The following is a 16,820-nucleotide window of genomic DNA, read 5'->3' as shown; positions in this document are numbered from 1 at the left end:
TGGCATGAGGCAAACACCATCAGGGTTAATTGAATTAACACCTCTTTGACATTTATATGTCTTATTCCCATGTATTGAGGACTGTGGTTTCCAACAAATTTAATGGAAAGGGGTGATATTTTAAAAAGGGAATATTTTGTGTTACAATAAAAATGAATATCCCCATTCCAAATGTAACTCCTAAGGAAGCAAAAAACTATCTGTGAATTGCAGTAAACAAAAGTGGAAAAAAAGGCCAATATCCTGTTTTTAGTCAGATTGTATTGTTATAATCTGTTGTTTGGCTGTATTAATTTGTTGGTGGTACAAGATTTTTAATAGTTCAAATAAAGGTATTTTGTCATTTTTAAAACTTACTTGTGAATGTATATTGAAATAATTGCCTTAAAAGCCTAATTATTTCTTGAGATTATTTCCTAATTAAGTTAATTTATGGAAAATTTGTCATTACCACATTATTTTTTTTATATTTGATTAGTTCTTTCTGTTTCATCTGTAGGACCATGAAGGCAGCACAATTCCTTCAATATTTTGTCGCTTTCCATTTATTTTATTGTTTCCCACCAAGATTACATATCTTGAGGTTGACGCACAAATGAAGAAAAATGTAAGTTTTTAGCCAGACTTTACTCTAATACAAGATAAAATGTGCTTCACTCAGTTTTATTTGTATTCTTAACTCACATGCTGCCCACAAAGAGATGAGGGGGTTATGAGATCTCATCAGCTTAATGTGACCTGTTATAATAAAATACAAGATTGGATTAAATACTTTTACCATCTCTGGAACCTATAGACACACAACCTTTGTTGCCTAAACAATATTCACGTTAAGATCACCCTTTTACATAAATATTTTCTTGCTTTAATAAAAATTAGTTTTATGGTACATTGAACATCTCCTTTTTTATGAGAAAATATTATGCCACCATCATTCTTTTAAGGCTTTGAAAAACAAACAGGTTTACATAACAGTGGGGTTGATTTACTGGTAATTTAGAATGGGGATTATCACTTAGATTAGTAAAAAAAAAAAACTTCTGCTGACTTCAGGCATCCAATCATGTGCAAGTAACAAATGTGTTTTTTTACATTCTCTAAAATGTGATTGGGTATTACGTATAGAAGTGAATAACCTCTTGCAGAATGATAATAAAAGCAAACAGCCAAAACTCCTTTATTATTCTACCCCAATATTATTATCCTAGGATGCCAAGCTGCATGTTCATCAAGAGCTGTTGATGAACAGAATGCAGGGTATCAGTGACATTCCCAAGATACCATTATTACATCTTAAACTGCGACGTGATCATCTGTTGGAAGATACCCTGCATAAACTAAGAATGGTGGAAGACTGTGACCTCAAAAAGCAACTGCTGGTATTTAGATGAATCGTTTTCTATTTTGTAATCTGATGAATAAACTTGTGCAAGATAAAACAATTCTTAAAATGCTACTTACGTCCTAGTAAATTGTCTAGAAAAATACTATATGTGAATATGAATAACAAGATACTAAGATGACATTGATGTATGAAAAATACTATATGTGAATATGAATAACAAGATACTAAGATCACATTGATGTATGAAAAATGCTATATGTGAATATAAATAACAAGATACTAAGCTGATATTGATGTAACAGGTGGAATTCTCGGGGGAGACTACAACAGGTACCAATGCTGTGCTGTCAGAGTTTTTTATTTCTGTGGGTGAGAAGATGGTTCTTCCTGATTATGGATTATTCTCTTGCCCTGATCCAGCGTTACCACTATGGTTTCCAAGTCATGTAAGTTTTTTTTTAATATTATCTGTTTCTGTCTACAGGTAATGCTATGATCAGTGAGGTATGGTAAAAAAAAAAGAAATCATGTAAGAAATGCAGGGACTGCCATTGTTGACGTCTCTGTAAAATTGCTAATTGCCTGGGTAATGTGTTGACCATTTCAATATGTGAATGAGCTTGAAAAACTATTCAGATCTGCAAAATCAGAGAAATGTCAAGTGGACTAACATGTTTTATGTACGAGTATAAAAAATGTTTTACTTGCTTGTAAATACTTTCACATACCGTTAATGTCTGTAGAAACATTTACAGTAGCCTTGATATTCATACATTTCATAAATATTCATATATTTCCCATTTCAGGGAATAGCGGAGAAGAAACAGTATTATTACTATGGAATACTCTGTGGCCTGGCAATCTTCAATCAGTATACCTTGTACATGCCATTTCCACTTGCCTTGTTTAAGAAGCTTCTGGGCAGAAAAACTACTCTGGATGATTTAAAAGAATTGCAGCCTACTTTGGGAAGGTAAGTCAGATATTAAAATAATGGGTATGTAATCCTTAATTGACTGAATAAATGAAAACATTCTGTGTTCTGTTACAGTACAAGATATGACACACAGGGCTCAGTTTAATAAAGATCTCCAAGACTAAAGAAAATAGACTATCATGGGAGAACTTGGGTGATCCAACAAACCTGGAATGGATATTGTCCAATACTGAAAAACAATTGCCAAAGAATGGCAAATGATTTTTAAGAAATCCATTCCAGGTTTGCTGGATCACCCAGGTTCTTCCATGATAGTCTATCTGTTGGAGAAAAGTAATAAATATAGCACATAATAGCAATTAAATATATTACAGTGCACACATCAAATGTAAAAACAGATAATGATGAACCTATATACAAGTTGAACATGACAAAGAATGAACAGGGTAAAATAGAAACTGGTAGAACAAGGAAACAACAAAGAAGGACAGGGTACAACCAGGTCAATTACAGATCTGGGAGGCTAGGCAATAGAACAAACAGACAAGGGAGTAGACTAAAAGCTAAGATGCCTGGTTGCTGAAAATTGGGAATATAAACGTTTCTAGCTTTGCATTACATTTCTTAATATATATAGTCTTATTCAATTCCCATAAATTAAAATAGCAGTACATAGCCTTTTATATATTCTTTTATCAAACAAATTTTACAAAATTGGTGTTAGTTGATTCCATCTACTGTTTATATGTTTCCATTATAGAAGAATAGATTTTACTTTATTTTTCCTGTTTATATTTTATTAGTTTGGTATTTTTATGTTCTTGGCATATAATTATTTGTGTAGAGATGCAATAATTCAGGAAGTTTGAAATTGAAAAAGTTTTGAAATTGCTTTATATAGGGAATATTGTAATTATGTTATAACGCCTCGTATATTAGATGTGGTGTATATAGTAGTAGTGTACAGTAGTGATATAGGCTTGAGAAAGGGATAACTCCTAAAACACATTGACTAGCAACTTGGCCGCACTACCTTGAACCTACAGTACACCACATCACTGTAGACACTGTTCTTCCACTATTAGATGGGTCCTATGCATACTGGGGAAGCGCATTATATACTGCAGCAAACCCACTGAGTAGCTACTTGCAATATACCCCACTGAAATTGTAAGCCTCAACTACCGGACACTTGTAAAGTTAAATCTTGAGAATTGCATAGAACAGTTTGCTATTATCTATAGGTTCCTTGGTATTATCCCAGTAAATACTACATTCTGATGGACCACTTGCATTTTATACTAATATACTTTATATTATGCAGGCAGATCTAGTAATAATGGTATCTTTATTTTTTTTTTAGATGTCTGCAGATCATACTGGATACTAAAGATGATGCAGTGGATGCCCTTGAACTTTACTTTAGCGTAAGAAAATGTTTTTGTTGTAATATTCTATTTACTGAACAGCTCAGACACATTTTCAGATCTATTCTACAATAGGTATGATCTGTAATGAAATACAATCCATTCCTAGTAGCCATGGATACACTCGATATTTCAAAGCGCGCGCACATCTTGTATGCAGTCCGTAGACTATGTTAAGGTGTAGGCAGGGAAGGAATCTATTTTGGCATAAATTATGTTTATTGAGAAAGAAGTAAAGCATTAATGTTTAACATTCTTATGCAGTTCACAGGTTGGATTTTCAGGTTTGGAACAAGTAAATATTACTGCTGTTCAAAATATTCAACATGAAAATTTGCAGTTATACTGTAAAAATATTATCTAAAACACCAAATCCTTTAAATAAATTGCTGATAAATGATATGTATATAACAGTATTATTACTAGAAGTGAATTTGTATGACGCTGCATCATAAAATAAATACCGCGTCCAAGTAAACATAATTTATTTTTAGTGGTAACAGATACCTACACATCTAACCTTTTGCCTGCTCAGCCAAGTCAGTCTTCCATGACATCACTGATGTAATCTTAATAAGAGATTTATCGCAGCATTGCATGCTTATATTCCACAATAGTGTCCTAGACTAAAAACAGAACATATATAAGATATACATTTGTATCATTATTTATTGAATATTCATCTAGAAAGCTGATAGATACACATACACTGATATGTTTTCTTTATTCTGAATTGGCAAAAATTTTAAACGTACTTTTAGATCACTTGGGAAAATCGCACAGTAGACCTTATTCCAAATGGATCATCAGAGCGTGTCACCAGTGCGAACAAGTATGTATGTCTGTTCTCTCAGTACACAACATGTAACAGTATAAACTCTTTAAAGCTTTACACTTATATGAAATTATACATAGCGGAGAGGATTTAGAGGTTTCATGTTCTTTTGTACTCATTAGTATTTATTTTCCTTATTCCCTGACAGCATTATTCAGAAGTTTAAAGCTGAAATCAGAATCAATTAATATAATCTACACGCAAGAGCTGTGCACATTATTGGCTGAATTATGTTTTTTTTTTTTTTTATATATAAAGGCAAACGTCTAGGGTAGAAAGATGTAGGGTAATGTAGAGAATAGACATTAGAGCTGCTGGGCCAGCACAAACACTAATTAGATACTCAACAGGGCTATGAGAGAGAGAGTGAATTGTGTTAGGGTCCTTTTAATGGTCAGCCTGTATCGTTGGAATCACACATCTATAGGAAAAGCCTAAAAGATAGAATAACTCTGTCTTTTTAAATCTCTTGAGGACACTGATGAGCGCTCTGTGCTGGTTCTGTTCCATATAACTTCAATAGTGCTGATTGTTCCTATTCACGCTTTGGCGCTACCACTCCTACCTTGACATTCTGTATAATACCTAACGCATACAAACTACAACAAAAAGACTGGAAACTCTCATATTCCCCTTGATTGTTCGAAACTACCAAGCAGATGAGTTGAATGCCTGTCCCTGAGAGATATAGGCCACAGTTAGATGCTACCTGTCTCAAGAAAAATCTAAAATATAGGATAATTACTTAAGTGGTAGATTACTATTAAATATGAGTAAATTCAGTTTGTGAAACACAGATATATATTGATGTATGTGTTACAATAAATAAAAAGCAATAAAAGTAAGTAACTTATTATTCTGTCCTAAGGCAAAACTATGTGAACAAGTACATTGACTACATTTTCAACACCTCGGTGGCTGAGCCTTTTCAAGAGTTCAAAACTGGCTTGTACAAAGTTTGTGACAAAGATATTCTGTCATTTTTTCAACCTTATGAACTGAGGGAACTTGCTGGTGGTCAAACGTCTTATGACTGGAATACATTTGAGCAGGTAAATCCTGATTTCTTTTTTCATGCTATGTTCTGATATGGTTGGTACATGCATAACAGTTTCAAAATTACTGCTTTTTGCTTCAAAAAAATAAAATACATTGATGTTATAAACTTGAATATAAACCAGTCTAAAAAAAAAACAAGGTATCTACTTTTACCTGAAAAAACTACACTGACTTGTGTTTAAACCTAGGGCACAGAATACGTCCATCACTGCTAACATTCAAAACAGTAATTAATCAATACCAATAAAGTTATTGTGAATAAATACATGGGGTATTATTTTTAAAGTATTCATTTAAAGATGACAAAATTATATGGGCTTAGTCCATTTACCTTTTCCCTCTTTTTACAGGTTAAAGTGTCTTGTACTTTTGGGTTGGGTATAATGGATCAATTGCTTCTAAATGACTTTTTGTGCATCTTTGCTAGCCACCAGTAGATGGTGCTGTGGCCTCATGTAGTGTGTAACAAACTCTAATAACAGATGGCAAGAATTTGTTACACACTCTACATGATGGCACAGTGCCATCTAGTGATGTGACTCAACTATAGACCAAGATGTTTTTGAAGGGCATTTTCATGTAAAAAAAAAAAAATCTTATACTCGAGTATATACAGTATTCCATTAATAATTTTGATATAACATATTTCAATTTTAAAAAATAAATATTTGTTGTTACAAACGTCTTATTGCTAACATTGTATAACATAAAAAATTATATACAACATTGTTGTTACTAACGTCTTATCGCTAAAATGTTATATATATATAAAAAAAAAAAGGTATATAACATAGTTAAACTTTTCTATAAAATTAAATCATTCAAAAGGGAACTTGTTTTTGGAGTACTGTGAAGGATTTGTATTTCATATACTAGAACATCATAGTAGTTTCAAAAACTAATACATTCTTCTACTCCTTATTTTTGCAGAATACTAGCTACCTGGGGAGATACTTTCGAGAACACCCAACTATTACCATGTTCTGGAAGGTTTTCCATAAACTAACTTTCTCACAGAAGAAGGGCTTTCTCTGTAAGTAAAGGATTTAAACTTCTTCCTAGAAAAAACCTTCACTGACTAGTAATATTATTTGACAGAAAACTCTGTTTAGGTGCATAAAATGTGTTCCTATGAGACTTTCACTTTTTATAACAGGTATAAAAGTTTATATGAGTGAAAACTGTATGTCGGATTCACATACAATATTTTGGGAGTAATTGAGAAATTGTCAAATTTAAATGAACCTCATTTAAACTGAACTGCTCATGATAAGGCTGATGAACGAACTAGAATGTTTAGGATAAACATTGTAACTTACCAACAAGAGATTTCTATTGAACCCTTTAATTTTGACCTAAGAAGGTCCCTTAGATCAGTGTTTTTCAACCGCTGTTCCGCGGCACACTAGTGTGCCTTGAGAGATCTTCGGGTGTACCGTGGGAAATTATCCAATTTCAGTTAATTGGTCCCAAAATGATTTATTTACTGCAAAAAAATTGTCTTCATTTGTCTATACCAGCGATGTATAGTGATAGGCAGAACCAAAAAAAACTCTTCCACTAGATGGCAGCAGGTAGCTAATTTACGTGTCTGACTTTTTGGTGGTGTTCCGTGGGATTTTTCTAATTGTAAAATATGTGCCGCGAAACACTGCCTTAGATACCATAAAATAGAAATATGTAGACAACAGATAAAGAAGTGGTGTGTTGAATTTATGAGAACTTGGCGCCATCTAGATGTGAACATTGGGCAGAATTCTAACAAAAGGTTCTGTAGAGCTAATCTGCAGCTGAGAAGAGTGCTTGGACAGAAGACATATTTGTGTTGCTCCCATCAAGAAGAAAGTTAGAATGTAATATAATATATGTTACTTTTGAGATTATATAATATTTGGGTGCACATGCTTTTATTTAGGTTACTTTATAAACAATATATTAAGACTTTAAATCAGATAATTGGCTCATCATCAAATTCAGATTAATTGAAAAAAAAATATTTTTATAGTTAGTGTTCATTCTTCATACATATTATATATAAACAGATAGACTGAATGAAAATTACAGACATCAATCACCATGTTTAATCTTTCATTCTGTATCCTCCACTCAGATCCAGTCTAACTGGTTGTTGTGGCCAGTTTCTCAGCTTTTTTTATCTACAGATTTCATAACTAAGAACTCAATAAAATGTTCTGTGTGATTATATAACTAGCAGAAGCACTTTGCATTACCTTTATTACATAATGACTGGTGTGTAGTAATTGAGTGTTTAAATATATTTGAGCCTTGATTGTGCTCCCCATGCAAACTGGATTGAAATTTCTATACTTTGCTGCCTACTTTCTCTTGGTGTATTAACTATAACTTAAAATTATTTTTTGAACAAATAAAGTATTAAGAAATCTGACATTTCCTGTTAAATTACTTAAACACATAAGAGCTTCTCCTTTCCTGGTCACCATTTCCCACCCATGCCTACAGAACATCTGTCATCTTCTTGTGTGGAACTCACATCTATATTCTATAGAGCATTTGCCATATGTCCAGGGCTTTGATTCACCCCTAGGGTCCAATTCACACCTCAGCATTATGCTAACATATTAATGTGTGTTTTACTGCAATGCATAGTAACATATATTGGTGGCACCCCAATGTGTTGACCAATGCAAATGGGTTGCAGTATACAAAAACGCATAGAAATGCACGGTATCAGAAAAAACAACAACTGTGCATTCAGTTTTTATGTCCTTTCTGGTGTGTTTGCAGGCCATGCATTACTGCATTGTGTTGGCTGCCTTACTGCAACTCATGTTAACACATTACATAACATGCTTGTGTAAATGCAATACCCCCGGACAGACAAGGGCCTTAAAAATCCATCTTTTAAAAAACACCTATGACCACAATATCATTTCCCGAAATCTCTCAGAACCATATTGCCCATCTAGCATGATTTATGCTACTAACCATGATTTAGCTTTTGTAAAATGTTTGTATCAATTAGATTGTTAGCTTGCATTCCTCATGTACTCTGCTTTTGAATGCCATAACCTCCATATAACTTTGTGGTGCTGTAAAATATGTTGATGTTATTCAGTGAATCTTCTTCTTCATGAGATTTATATTGCACTGACTAATCTGTCATATACATCTGATATGTATTTTTAGATTTCCTAACTGGAAATGATAAATGTTCAGTGTTTACCAGCCAAATCACATACATGAAGATCTCCTCATTTGATAACCTAAAAGAAGACCATCTCCCACAGGCTCAGACTTGCACTCAGATGCTTCTACTCCCTGAATACTCCAAAGTTGGATTGCTTCGTAAGAAACTACTCCTGGCTATAGAAAACAACAAAGGACTTGACAATATATAAAAAAACACAGCAACTGTCCTTCACCCTAGGGAACTATGTGGCATGTTTCAACTCTACATTTGTGAAACAAAAATCCGGCAAAATAGATGTGATTAATCAATTAGTATTGTATGCTTACCATATCTGTTTTTTTCCTAGTTGGTCATTAGAAAGTATCTTTTTCTGCTTGCACCATCATTGTATATATGTTTAGGAATTATCAATTGAAATGGGAAATAAGCACTACTTTACCAAGCTCTCATCCATGGTTATCAGATATATAACATATGACTTTATGTTCCTAAGAATACAACCTCAGAAAACTGTCTGCTCTAGCATTATACAATGATGCATTATTAGGTATAACAATATTCTGTCATTATTAAATTACTTTCATAGTAAAACATACATAAAATCAGAAGATACATTAGGACATATGGAAATGCTACATTTCATATATAGTAACACGTATAAAAACATGTGCTTAGTGCTATTCTTTCCACTTTGTCAACCAATTATCTTTTAACAAAATAGTAATACTCGAAAACTAAAAAAAATCAGATCACAATAATGTAATAAATATGTAAAGTGGTCCATGGTCTTATAAATTCTGAATATAATAAATACATTACTATACTATTTAATGAAATCTATTTTTTTGAATCCCAGATAATTAAAAAAAAATTTTTTTAAGAAAAAGAGAAAATATAAAGTTTGGAGAAAGATGGACAGAACAGCAATAGTAGGGAAGGAAAATAGGAAAGGACAAGGATAAAACAAATATCTTTGCTTTTCAAACAGATTCCAATACCCAACATAGATAAGTCTATACAATTATTAATAAAAATCCGAAGAATCAAAACAGAAATCAACAAAAAATAAAATTATATTGATTAAATTCATTGTGTGTTGCTTTTAAATGATTTTATTAAAAGGGAAAAAATTAAAATGGCCTCACTCTGTGTGTTTATATATATATATATATATATATATATACATACATACACACACACTATACTGTATTTTCTCATTTTTACAGGTTAAAGTAAGTAACTTGCTCTTTAATAATCTTTGCACATGACTGTTAGCTCACTCAAACTCTTTAATATCAAACTTCACAACAAGAGTTTGTTACACCCTCTATTAACCAAGTATAAAATGTGTATATATGAATTTGTACAGCATCTTTGTGTGAAGCATAAGGGTGGATTACTCAAGTAAGACAACGTTTTGTGTTTGATTTCTAAAACAAGTGTTTACACTTAATAATCACACATAATTATACTTTTACCCATGTTACCAAAGTAATCATACGTTAGGTTTGAACACATTACACATTTATCACTGATTTCAATACCAACAGTGGTATTTTTCAATTGTTTGGTATGGTGTGTATATAATCTCATTCTGCATACTACTGCTGATCACTGAAGATTACTGGAAAAGTTAAAGACTTCCTTCTCAGTTTGAACAAATCTAAAAATTCGTTTTTTTTCACCAAAAGAACCTGGTCACTGCACCATTTTAATTTTCACACCATTCTGTACAAGGTCTAAGGACTATCATAGGTAAAAATCATCAGTTTATGAGATGTAGCCATTTATATCACACATTGTCAAAATTTAAAAAAACAAAGAAAACAAATTAGTGGTAAACATAACCATGTTTGCAGTTGGGTATTTTTGTGTGTGTTAGGACCTCTGTCAGCTTTGTATTGGCACCTATAACTCAACATAAACTTTTCCCCAGTGTTCTATTTAAGACAGTAAGAATGGGAAGTGAAGAGAATCTTCACAGTAAGGGGAGCTTATGATGCTGGTATGGTGTCTGCCTCTAGCTCCAGTAAAGGCAATAGCTTTTGTAATGTCCTGATCTCTTTTAGCAACATAAGTCCTAAGGGGTCCTAAGACTATTCCATGCTGCACATACATATGATTTTTTGCAGACATACCGTAGAGAGATGAGATTTATTAAGTTGGCAACAACCACACAACCAAAATTGTGCTAGCTTTAGCAGAAATCAGCAATACCTGAAGTCAATAAAAGACATCTATAATGAAGGCAGTGAATGGGGGCTGCCATTGCTGATATCTTTCTGAACATGCTAGTAGCCTGGCTGTCTGTGGTATCACTTGTTTTTAAGTAACTAAAGTACTAGAAATAAGGCCAGAGCTTTATAGTCATAATATTGTTCAACACACTAGTTTTTTTATAAACTCAACAGCTAAATACATAAGTGAGAAACAAACTAAAAAGCTGTATTTGTCCATCCAGTTTTCAGATGTACATGATCTGCTATACAACCAAGCCCTGTCTAGCAATAGAAGGGACAGAATCTTTTACTCATAGGTCTCCTCCCCATCCCTCCATGAGATTTGACAATAAAAGGTAAACAGCCCACTGATAAGTTCATTTCCTAGTTTCTTTGATCTCTTCTCCTATCTACAGGCTACTTGCATTACAGCACATGATTGGCTCCTTTGGGTTGTCTCTCCCCCTGTGCCCTGCTGTACAGGATTTGTTTGCATTAAATATATATATTTACCAACGCAATATTACAAAGCTTTAATAATGTTGAAGCTTTAAGGGACAAAGCTAAACTCACTCTTTACAGGGGTCCATTGTTCTACGAAAGGATAAAGGTTAATAAATGATAATGGTGGCTCTTAATAATTATTACACAGTATTTATATAGCTCCAACATATTATGCAGTGCTTTACTTAGTCCATGGTCATGTCACTAGAGATAGGTCCATGCCATCAGCTGTCCATATCTAAAAATCTGAAGATAGAAATGCATAAAAGTGTTTAGAAAAAGAAAACTAGAAACTGCAATGTGATCTGCAACACAGAGTCACCCAATATCCCAAGTATATGTAAATAGCAAAGAGTTAAAGCTCAGAGACGAAAAGTTCCTTTAGGCTAGAAAGAGTTGGACAGTATATGAGGATTATATATTTGTGTACAAATATAAATATTTGAAACACATAGCAGTCTACCAGCACTGGTGCCGGTTCGTGGCTGCTGAGCTGGGGGCTGCAAATGACAGGAGGCAGATGCACCAGCAGCGGTTACATTGTGACAGCGGGAGCGCAGGTGGCTCTCCTCACACTGCTTACACAGGAGCTGCTGAGAATGGCAGAGCAAGGTATGTAAGGCTTACACTTCTCTGCCATTCCCAGCAGCTCTGCCCTGACAGGGGGAGTGCTCCCTTACACTACTCTGCTATTCTCAGCTAGTGTGCTGCCAGGAGGCTGAGCTGCTGAGAATAGCAGAGTAGTGTAAGCTGTACATATACCAGGCTACAGCAAAATATTTTTCTAGGTTACCGGGCCCTGGTGTCAGAAAGGTTGGAGACCACTGCTGTGAAGAAAATAGGTTATACTCTGCATTTAAATTGCAGGACATCTTTTATTAGAAGGAATTGAGCAGATACATTTGCTACAGAGCAGAATAAAGATCTCTAGCAGTAACATAATGCAGTCACCTTATAGAATTAATTATGTCTAAACAGCTTAAGTCCCATCCATGTCCATAGGTGAAAAAACACATACACCGGCAAGGTGATTGGAAGGAGGAGGCTGTAGAAACAAACACTTGCTGTGCTGGTGCACCCCTGGGGAAAGTTTTCTTCCACAGAAGCAGAATAAAAAATACCAGCCAGTGACAGAAGAGGGACAAGCACCGTGAGTGTGGGGAGTGACAGAAACATGGCTTCCACACAGTAATCCAGCTAGGCTATTCAGATTCCTGATCACTCCCGGTAGGCTTCTGGTCTTTGCGAATCATCCTTGCATCCTGAGGAATCATGTTTGGTATACCATCTACAACAGGATATGCAATGCCCAGGTCATCATTAATTAGCTCATTAGTGGATTCATCATACCTGCAACACAAAAAGAATTCATTATAATTTTCTGTCTTTCTCACTTTTGCCTTTATATCATCTTAGCTTATAATGATAACAGCTAACTTGACACCACAATGACAGCTGTATACATTAAAGAAAATGCAGCACAGCCATTGCTGACCTTGATGAAAATCTAGCAGTAGGCAGAAATAAATGAAAGGGATTCAGTATGGTCACAATAACACATTCACCCATCAGCATATACTAACCTTCTATCCATTCACTTGTAGAGAGAACAATGAGAGATCATATGAGGGGTCACATCTGCCACAGGTCTATGCAGCCTGTTGTGACATTATTATTTATTACTGACCCTATGCTGTCACTTGGAATGACCCCCAGTGATGACCTCTCAGTATTGACCCCCCAGTGAGGACCACAGTAATGACCTCCCTGTAATGACCCCCCAGTGAGGACCACAGAAATTACCTCCCTGTATTGACCCCCCCAGTAAAATGACCCCTAAGTGATGACCTCTCAGTGATGACCTCTCAGTGATGACCTCCCTGTAATGACCCCCCAGTAAAATGACCCCTAAGTGATGACCTCCCAGTGATGACCCCTCAGTAATGACCCCCCAGTGATGACGCTGCAGGGATGACCTCTTAGTGATGACCCCCCCAGTGAGGACCAAAGAAATTACCTCCCTGTATTGACCCCCCAGTAAAATGACCCCTAAGTGATGACCTCTCAGTGATGACCTCCCTGTAATGACCTCCCAGTAAAATGAATTACCTCCCTGTATTGACCCCCCAGTAAAATGACCCCTAAGTGATGACCTCTCAGTGATGACCTCCCTGTAATGACCTCCCAGTAAAATGACCTCTTAGTGATGACCCCCCCCAGTGAGGACCACAGAAATTACCTCCCTGTAATGACCCCCCAAGTAAAATGACCCCTAAGTGATGACCTCTCAGTGATGACCTCCCTGTAAAATTACCCCTAAGTGATGACCCCAGGCTCTTCCATACCATGATGCCTGGGCACTGACCAGAGTGACAGGAGGGATTGCTATTACATAAAACCAAATGTTCCTAAAAGGAGAAGCCTTTACATCATGACTAGGAAGTCACTGCCATATACCATAGCTTAGTATGGTGCTGAAGTATCCATGAGGTTAAATGACATCAAACCCTGTAGATACACATTAGTGATCATGTGACCCCTCTACATATAGGTGAAAGCTTATAGTTGTAGGTGTGTGAGCAGCGCCTATGTATTACCTCAGCTGCTTCCTGGACAGGGGACACACCAGGAACTGGAGCAAACTGCTGTCAAAGGCTTGGCTGCTTTTATTCTGCTGCTCGGCAGCTGTGAGGACGGCCCCGGTGTATAGAGGCTGCAGTCTGACAGCCGGCAATGGTGACAAACACTTACATAGCGCTCTGCTCACACTCAGCCCCAGCATGATACACAACACACGAAAAAATGGAGTGGCCTGGAGACGGGGCGGCGTCTGTGCGAGGGGCGGGGCCTGTGCGAGGGGCGGGGCGTGTTATGTGACGCGATACGTGCAGAGGATTCTGGGGATTTGTCCTCCTTGTAGCTCTCTGGCTGCTCTCTCCAAGCTGACCGCTTGTCACTGAGCATCGCACTTTATTCTGACTTCTAGGTTCTGCACTTATTTTTTGGGGGAAAGATTTATTTTCACTCCTAAAGATTTAAAGATTGGGGGTGGGGGAGATGCGATATTGGAGGAGCAATCTGGGGTACAGAAAGCACTTGGGGGGGGGGGGGGGATGTGATCCAGGTAAAACAGGAGAGCAGATTGGGGGTGCAGCAATAGGGTACAAGAGAGCACCTAGGGGGGATTTTTGGAATATGAGCTTGAGGTGACACAAGGCTATATATGGGTTGATATGGGGGTGCAAGGGAGTGTCTGGGGTTTGGGATCTGGGGCTGCAGGAGAGCTCATTGGGGGTTTGGGATCTGGGGGGCACAAAAGAGCATTTAGATGAGCAGAAGACTGCCTTGGGGTTCAAGCGAACACCTGGGGGTGGGGCAAGAGAGCACAAGGGGTGTACGTGATATGGGGGTACAAGAGAGCAAGGGGGGAGCACATGGGGGGTGCAGGACAGCTCATTGGCATGAGATCTGGAGGTGCAAGGGAGCCCCCGGAGGTGGGATCTGGGGGGAACACGGGGTGTGATCAGTTGGTTCAAGAGTACATGGGGGTATGATCTGGGGATAACAGCACAGGATGTAGGGTGATCTGGGGTGCATGATAGTGCCTGTGTGTTTGATGTGGGGTTGCAGGAGAGGAATTTCGGTATAGTTTGTGGTTTCATGGGAGCATATGATTAGCTCCTGGGGAGAGAAGTGTTGTTCTGGAGAGCACCTAGGCTTTGTTCTGGGTGGGTGCAAAAGGGCCTATGGAGTGTAATGTGGGGTTGCAAGACAGCACCTGGGGCTGGATCTAAGGGTACTGAAGCATGCTTTACCATGCATGAAGTTTTGGCTCAAAAGTTGAAATAGTCTAAGTGTCCCATTGGGAGTGCTCTAGTGACCGGGTCCATGTAAGGGCAGTGCAGTATTGTCAACATGCTGAGTTTCACCTAAGCATGCCATGATGTGGTGTAAAAAGGTGTAATCTAATTTCCTTAGAACTTCTGAGATCTGGACCAAAATCAGTGTTGCCTAACTCACCACAGCTTTTTGTAGATGTATTTTTGTTTTTACAAGCCTTTTTAGTTTAGTTATTTTTTATTCTTTTTACTTATTATGGGAAATCTTCTCTTTAAATGTTCATATGAGCAAATAAAAGGGTAAATACAAAATTTACCAGAAGTCACAAAGAGTTACCACCAGAACAGAATAAAGCAAGAAATATTTTTTGTGACACCTGGATCCAGTTATGAAGCACATGCAGAATATCAAATTTGACTCAGACCTCTGGCATTTATAAGTCAAAAATTTGCAATGCTGGACTGAATCATAGCAGATAATAGAATAAAAAAGCTAAACAAAAATTCACTAGATTTATAATTCTTAGTGCAGAATTGTAAGCCATTACCATATATATTAGATGACTTTTAATTATTCCAGTCTAAGTCTGTTGGATCACCAAGGTTTTGCCATGATAATCTATCTCCAAGTGTGGGTCTGCATTCCTCAATGAAGACTCAAGCCAAGAAGAAACTAAAATCTATTGTTTCCAACAAGCCACATTTTTGAGAGTAGGTTGAAAACAAAACATCATGCGTTTTAACACACAGCAACACATTAAATGGGACATGTAAAGCTTTTAAGAGAAAAAAGTTTTTGTATTAGTGCCTACCTTCTATCTAGCGCCAACTGTCCCCACAAAGGTTCTCCTTCCCTTTTGTTGCTACAGCTGATTTTCTGGGTGTACGGTCACACAACATCATTGTAACCCATTCCTTTCAGCCTGGGGCCAAAAATTAATCTATGGTGCTGCTCTGCACAGAAGGAAGCCCGGTCACCTACCTGAAGAACGAGTACCCCATACATCACATGAAAGGAAGGAAAGTTTGTGCACTAAACTAATAAATTAGCAAGAGCTGTCTCAGATGCTCAACCTGTAGTTTAGCTTTAAATTGTAACATACACTCACCAGCATCATTATTAGATACACCATACTAGTACAGAGTTTGATCCCTTTTGCATTCAAAACTGCCATAATTATTCATGGTGTAGATTCAACAAAGTGCTGAAAATATTCCTCAGGGGTTTTGGTCCATATTGACATGATAGCATCAAACAGTTGCTGCAGATTTGTTGGCTACACACCTATGATGTGAATCTCCTGTCCCACTACAAAGATGATCTACTGGATTGAGATCTGCCAATTACGTGATAGTAAACTTTTTGGGGGAAATCCATTCCAGGTTTGTCGCATCAGTCAGGCTCTCCCATGATAGTCGATCTTTTCTTGAAGAGCTTTAAAAAATATGGCAGGCCCGTTATCATGTTCAATAAACCATTTTG

The 16,820-nt window shown here is 36.6% G+C and overlaps 3 protein-coding genes across 4 annotated transcripts in view; 1 reads left to right on the top strand and 2 right to left on the bottom strand.

The window, feature by feature from the left end:
* The window catches only part of LOC140326683 (probable E3 ubiquitin-protein ligase HERC6), a 30,289-nt gene extending 20,425 nt beyond the window's left edge, over positions 1-9,864 (top strand). Inside the window, exons 15-23 of one of the 2 annotated variants that reach the window (XM_072405512.1) lie at positions 500-607; positions 1,209-1,379; positions 1,648-1,791; positions 2,152-2,318; positions 3,646-3,709; positions 4,471-4,541; positions 5,413-5,596; positions 6,534-6,636; positions 8,772-9,864. In XM_072405512.1, coding sequence (XP_072261613.1) covers positions 500-607; positions 1,209-1,379; positions 1,648-1,791; positions 2,152-2,318; positions 3,646-3,709; positions 4,471-4,541; positions 5,413-5,596; positions 6,534-6,636; positions 8,772-8,983 — 1,224 coding nt within the window. In that variant the 3' untranslated portion in view covers positions 8,984-9,864. Of the gene's footprint in view, positions 1-499; positions 608-1,208; positions 1,380-1,647; positions 1,792-2,151; positions 2,319-3,645; positions 3,710-4,470; positions 4,542-5,412; positions 5,597-6,533; positions 6,637-8,771 lie in introns of those variants that run through there. The other variant, XM_072405513.1, reaches the window with a different exon arrangement.
* A 2,489-nt stretch (positions 9,865-12,353) lies between these two features.
* Positions 12,354-14,332, bottom strand: PIGY (phosphatidylinositol glycan anchor biosynthesis class Y). Its single transcript, XM_072405514.1, has 2 exons — positions 14,250-14,332; positions 12,354-12,848 (listed from the first exon to the last, which is right to left on the bottom strand). Exon 2 carries the CDS (start codon positions 12,672-12,674, stop codon positions 12,459-12,461), a length of 216 nt encoding a protein of 71 aa, XP_072261615.1. The 5' UTR covers positions 12,675-12,848; positions 14,250-14,332; the 3' UTR covers positions 12,354-12,458.
* PYURF (PIGY upstream open reading frame) lies at positions 12,701-14,280 on the bottom strand. The gene is made up of 2 exons (XM_072406808.1): positions 14,096-14,280; positions 12,701-12,848 (listed from the first exon to the last, which is right to left on the bottom strand). The coding sequence occupies exons 1-2, from the start codon at positions 14,278-14,280 to the stop codon at positions 12,701-12,703; spliced, it is 333 nt and encodes a 110-aa protein (XP_072262909.1).
* Positions 14,333-16,820: the final 2,488 nt, after the last annotated feature.

Source organism: Pyxicephalus adspersus, chromosome 3, assembly GCF_032062135.1.
Source record: "Pyxicephalus adspersus chromosome 3, UCB_Pads_2.0, whole genome shotgun sequence".
Lineage (NCBI taxonomy): Eukaryota > Metazoa > Chordata > Amphibia > Anura > Pyxicephalidae > Pyxicephalus > Pyxicephalus adspersus.
This window is presented reverse-complemented; position numbering and strand designations above follow the sequence as displayed.

What these genes read in the sequence shown, in the direction of transcription:
- PIGY (XM_072405514.1), bottom strand. Translation starts at nt 12,674, where the DNA reads ATGTTTCTGTCACTCCCCACACTCACGGTGCTTGTCCCTCTTCTGTCA.
- PYURF (XM_072406808.1), bottom strand. Translation starts at nt 14,280, where the DNA reads ATGCTGGGGCTGAGTGTGAGCAGAGCGCTATGTAAGTGTTTGTCACCA. An exon ending in CTGTCCAGGAAGCAGCTGAG is followed by an intron (nt 12,849 to 14,095) that starts GTAATACATAGG and finishes TTTGTGTTGCAG; the next exon opens with GTATGATGAATCCACTAATG.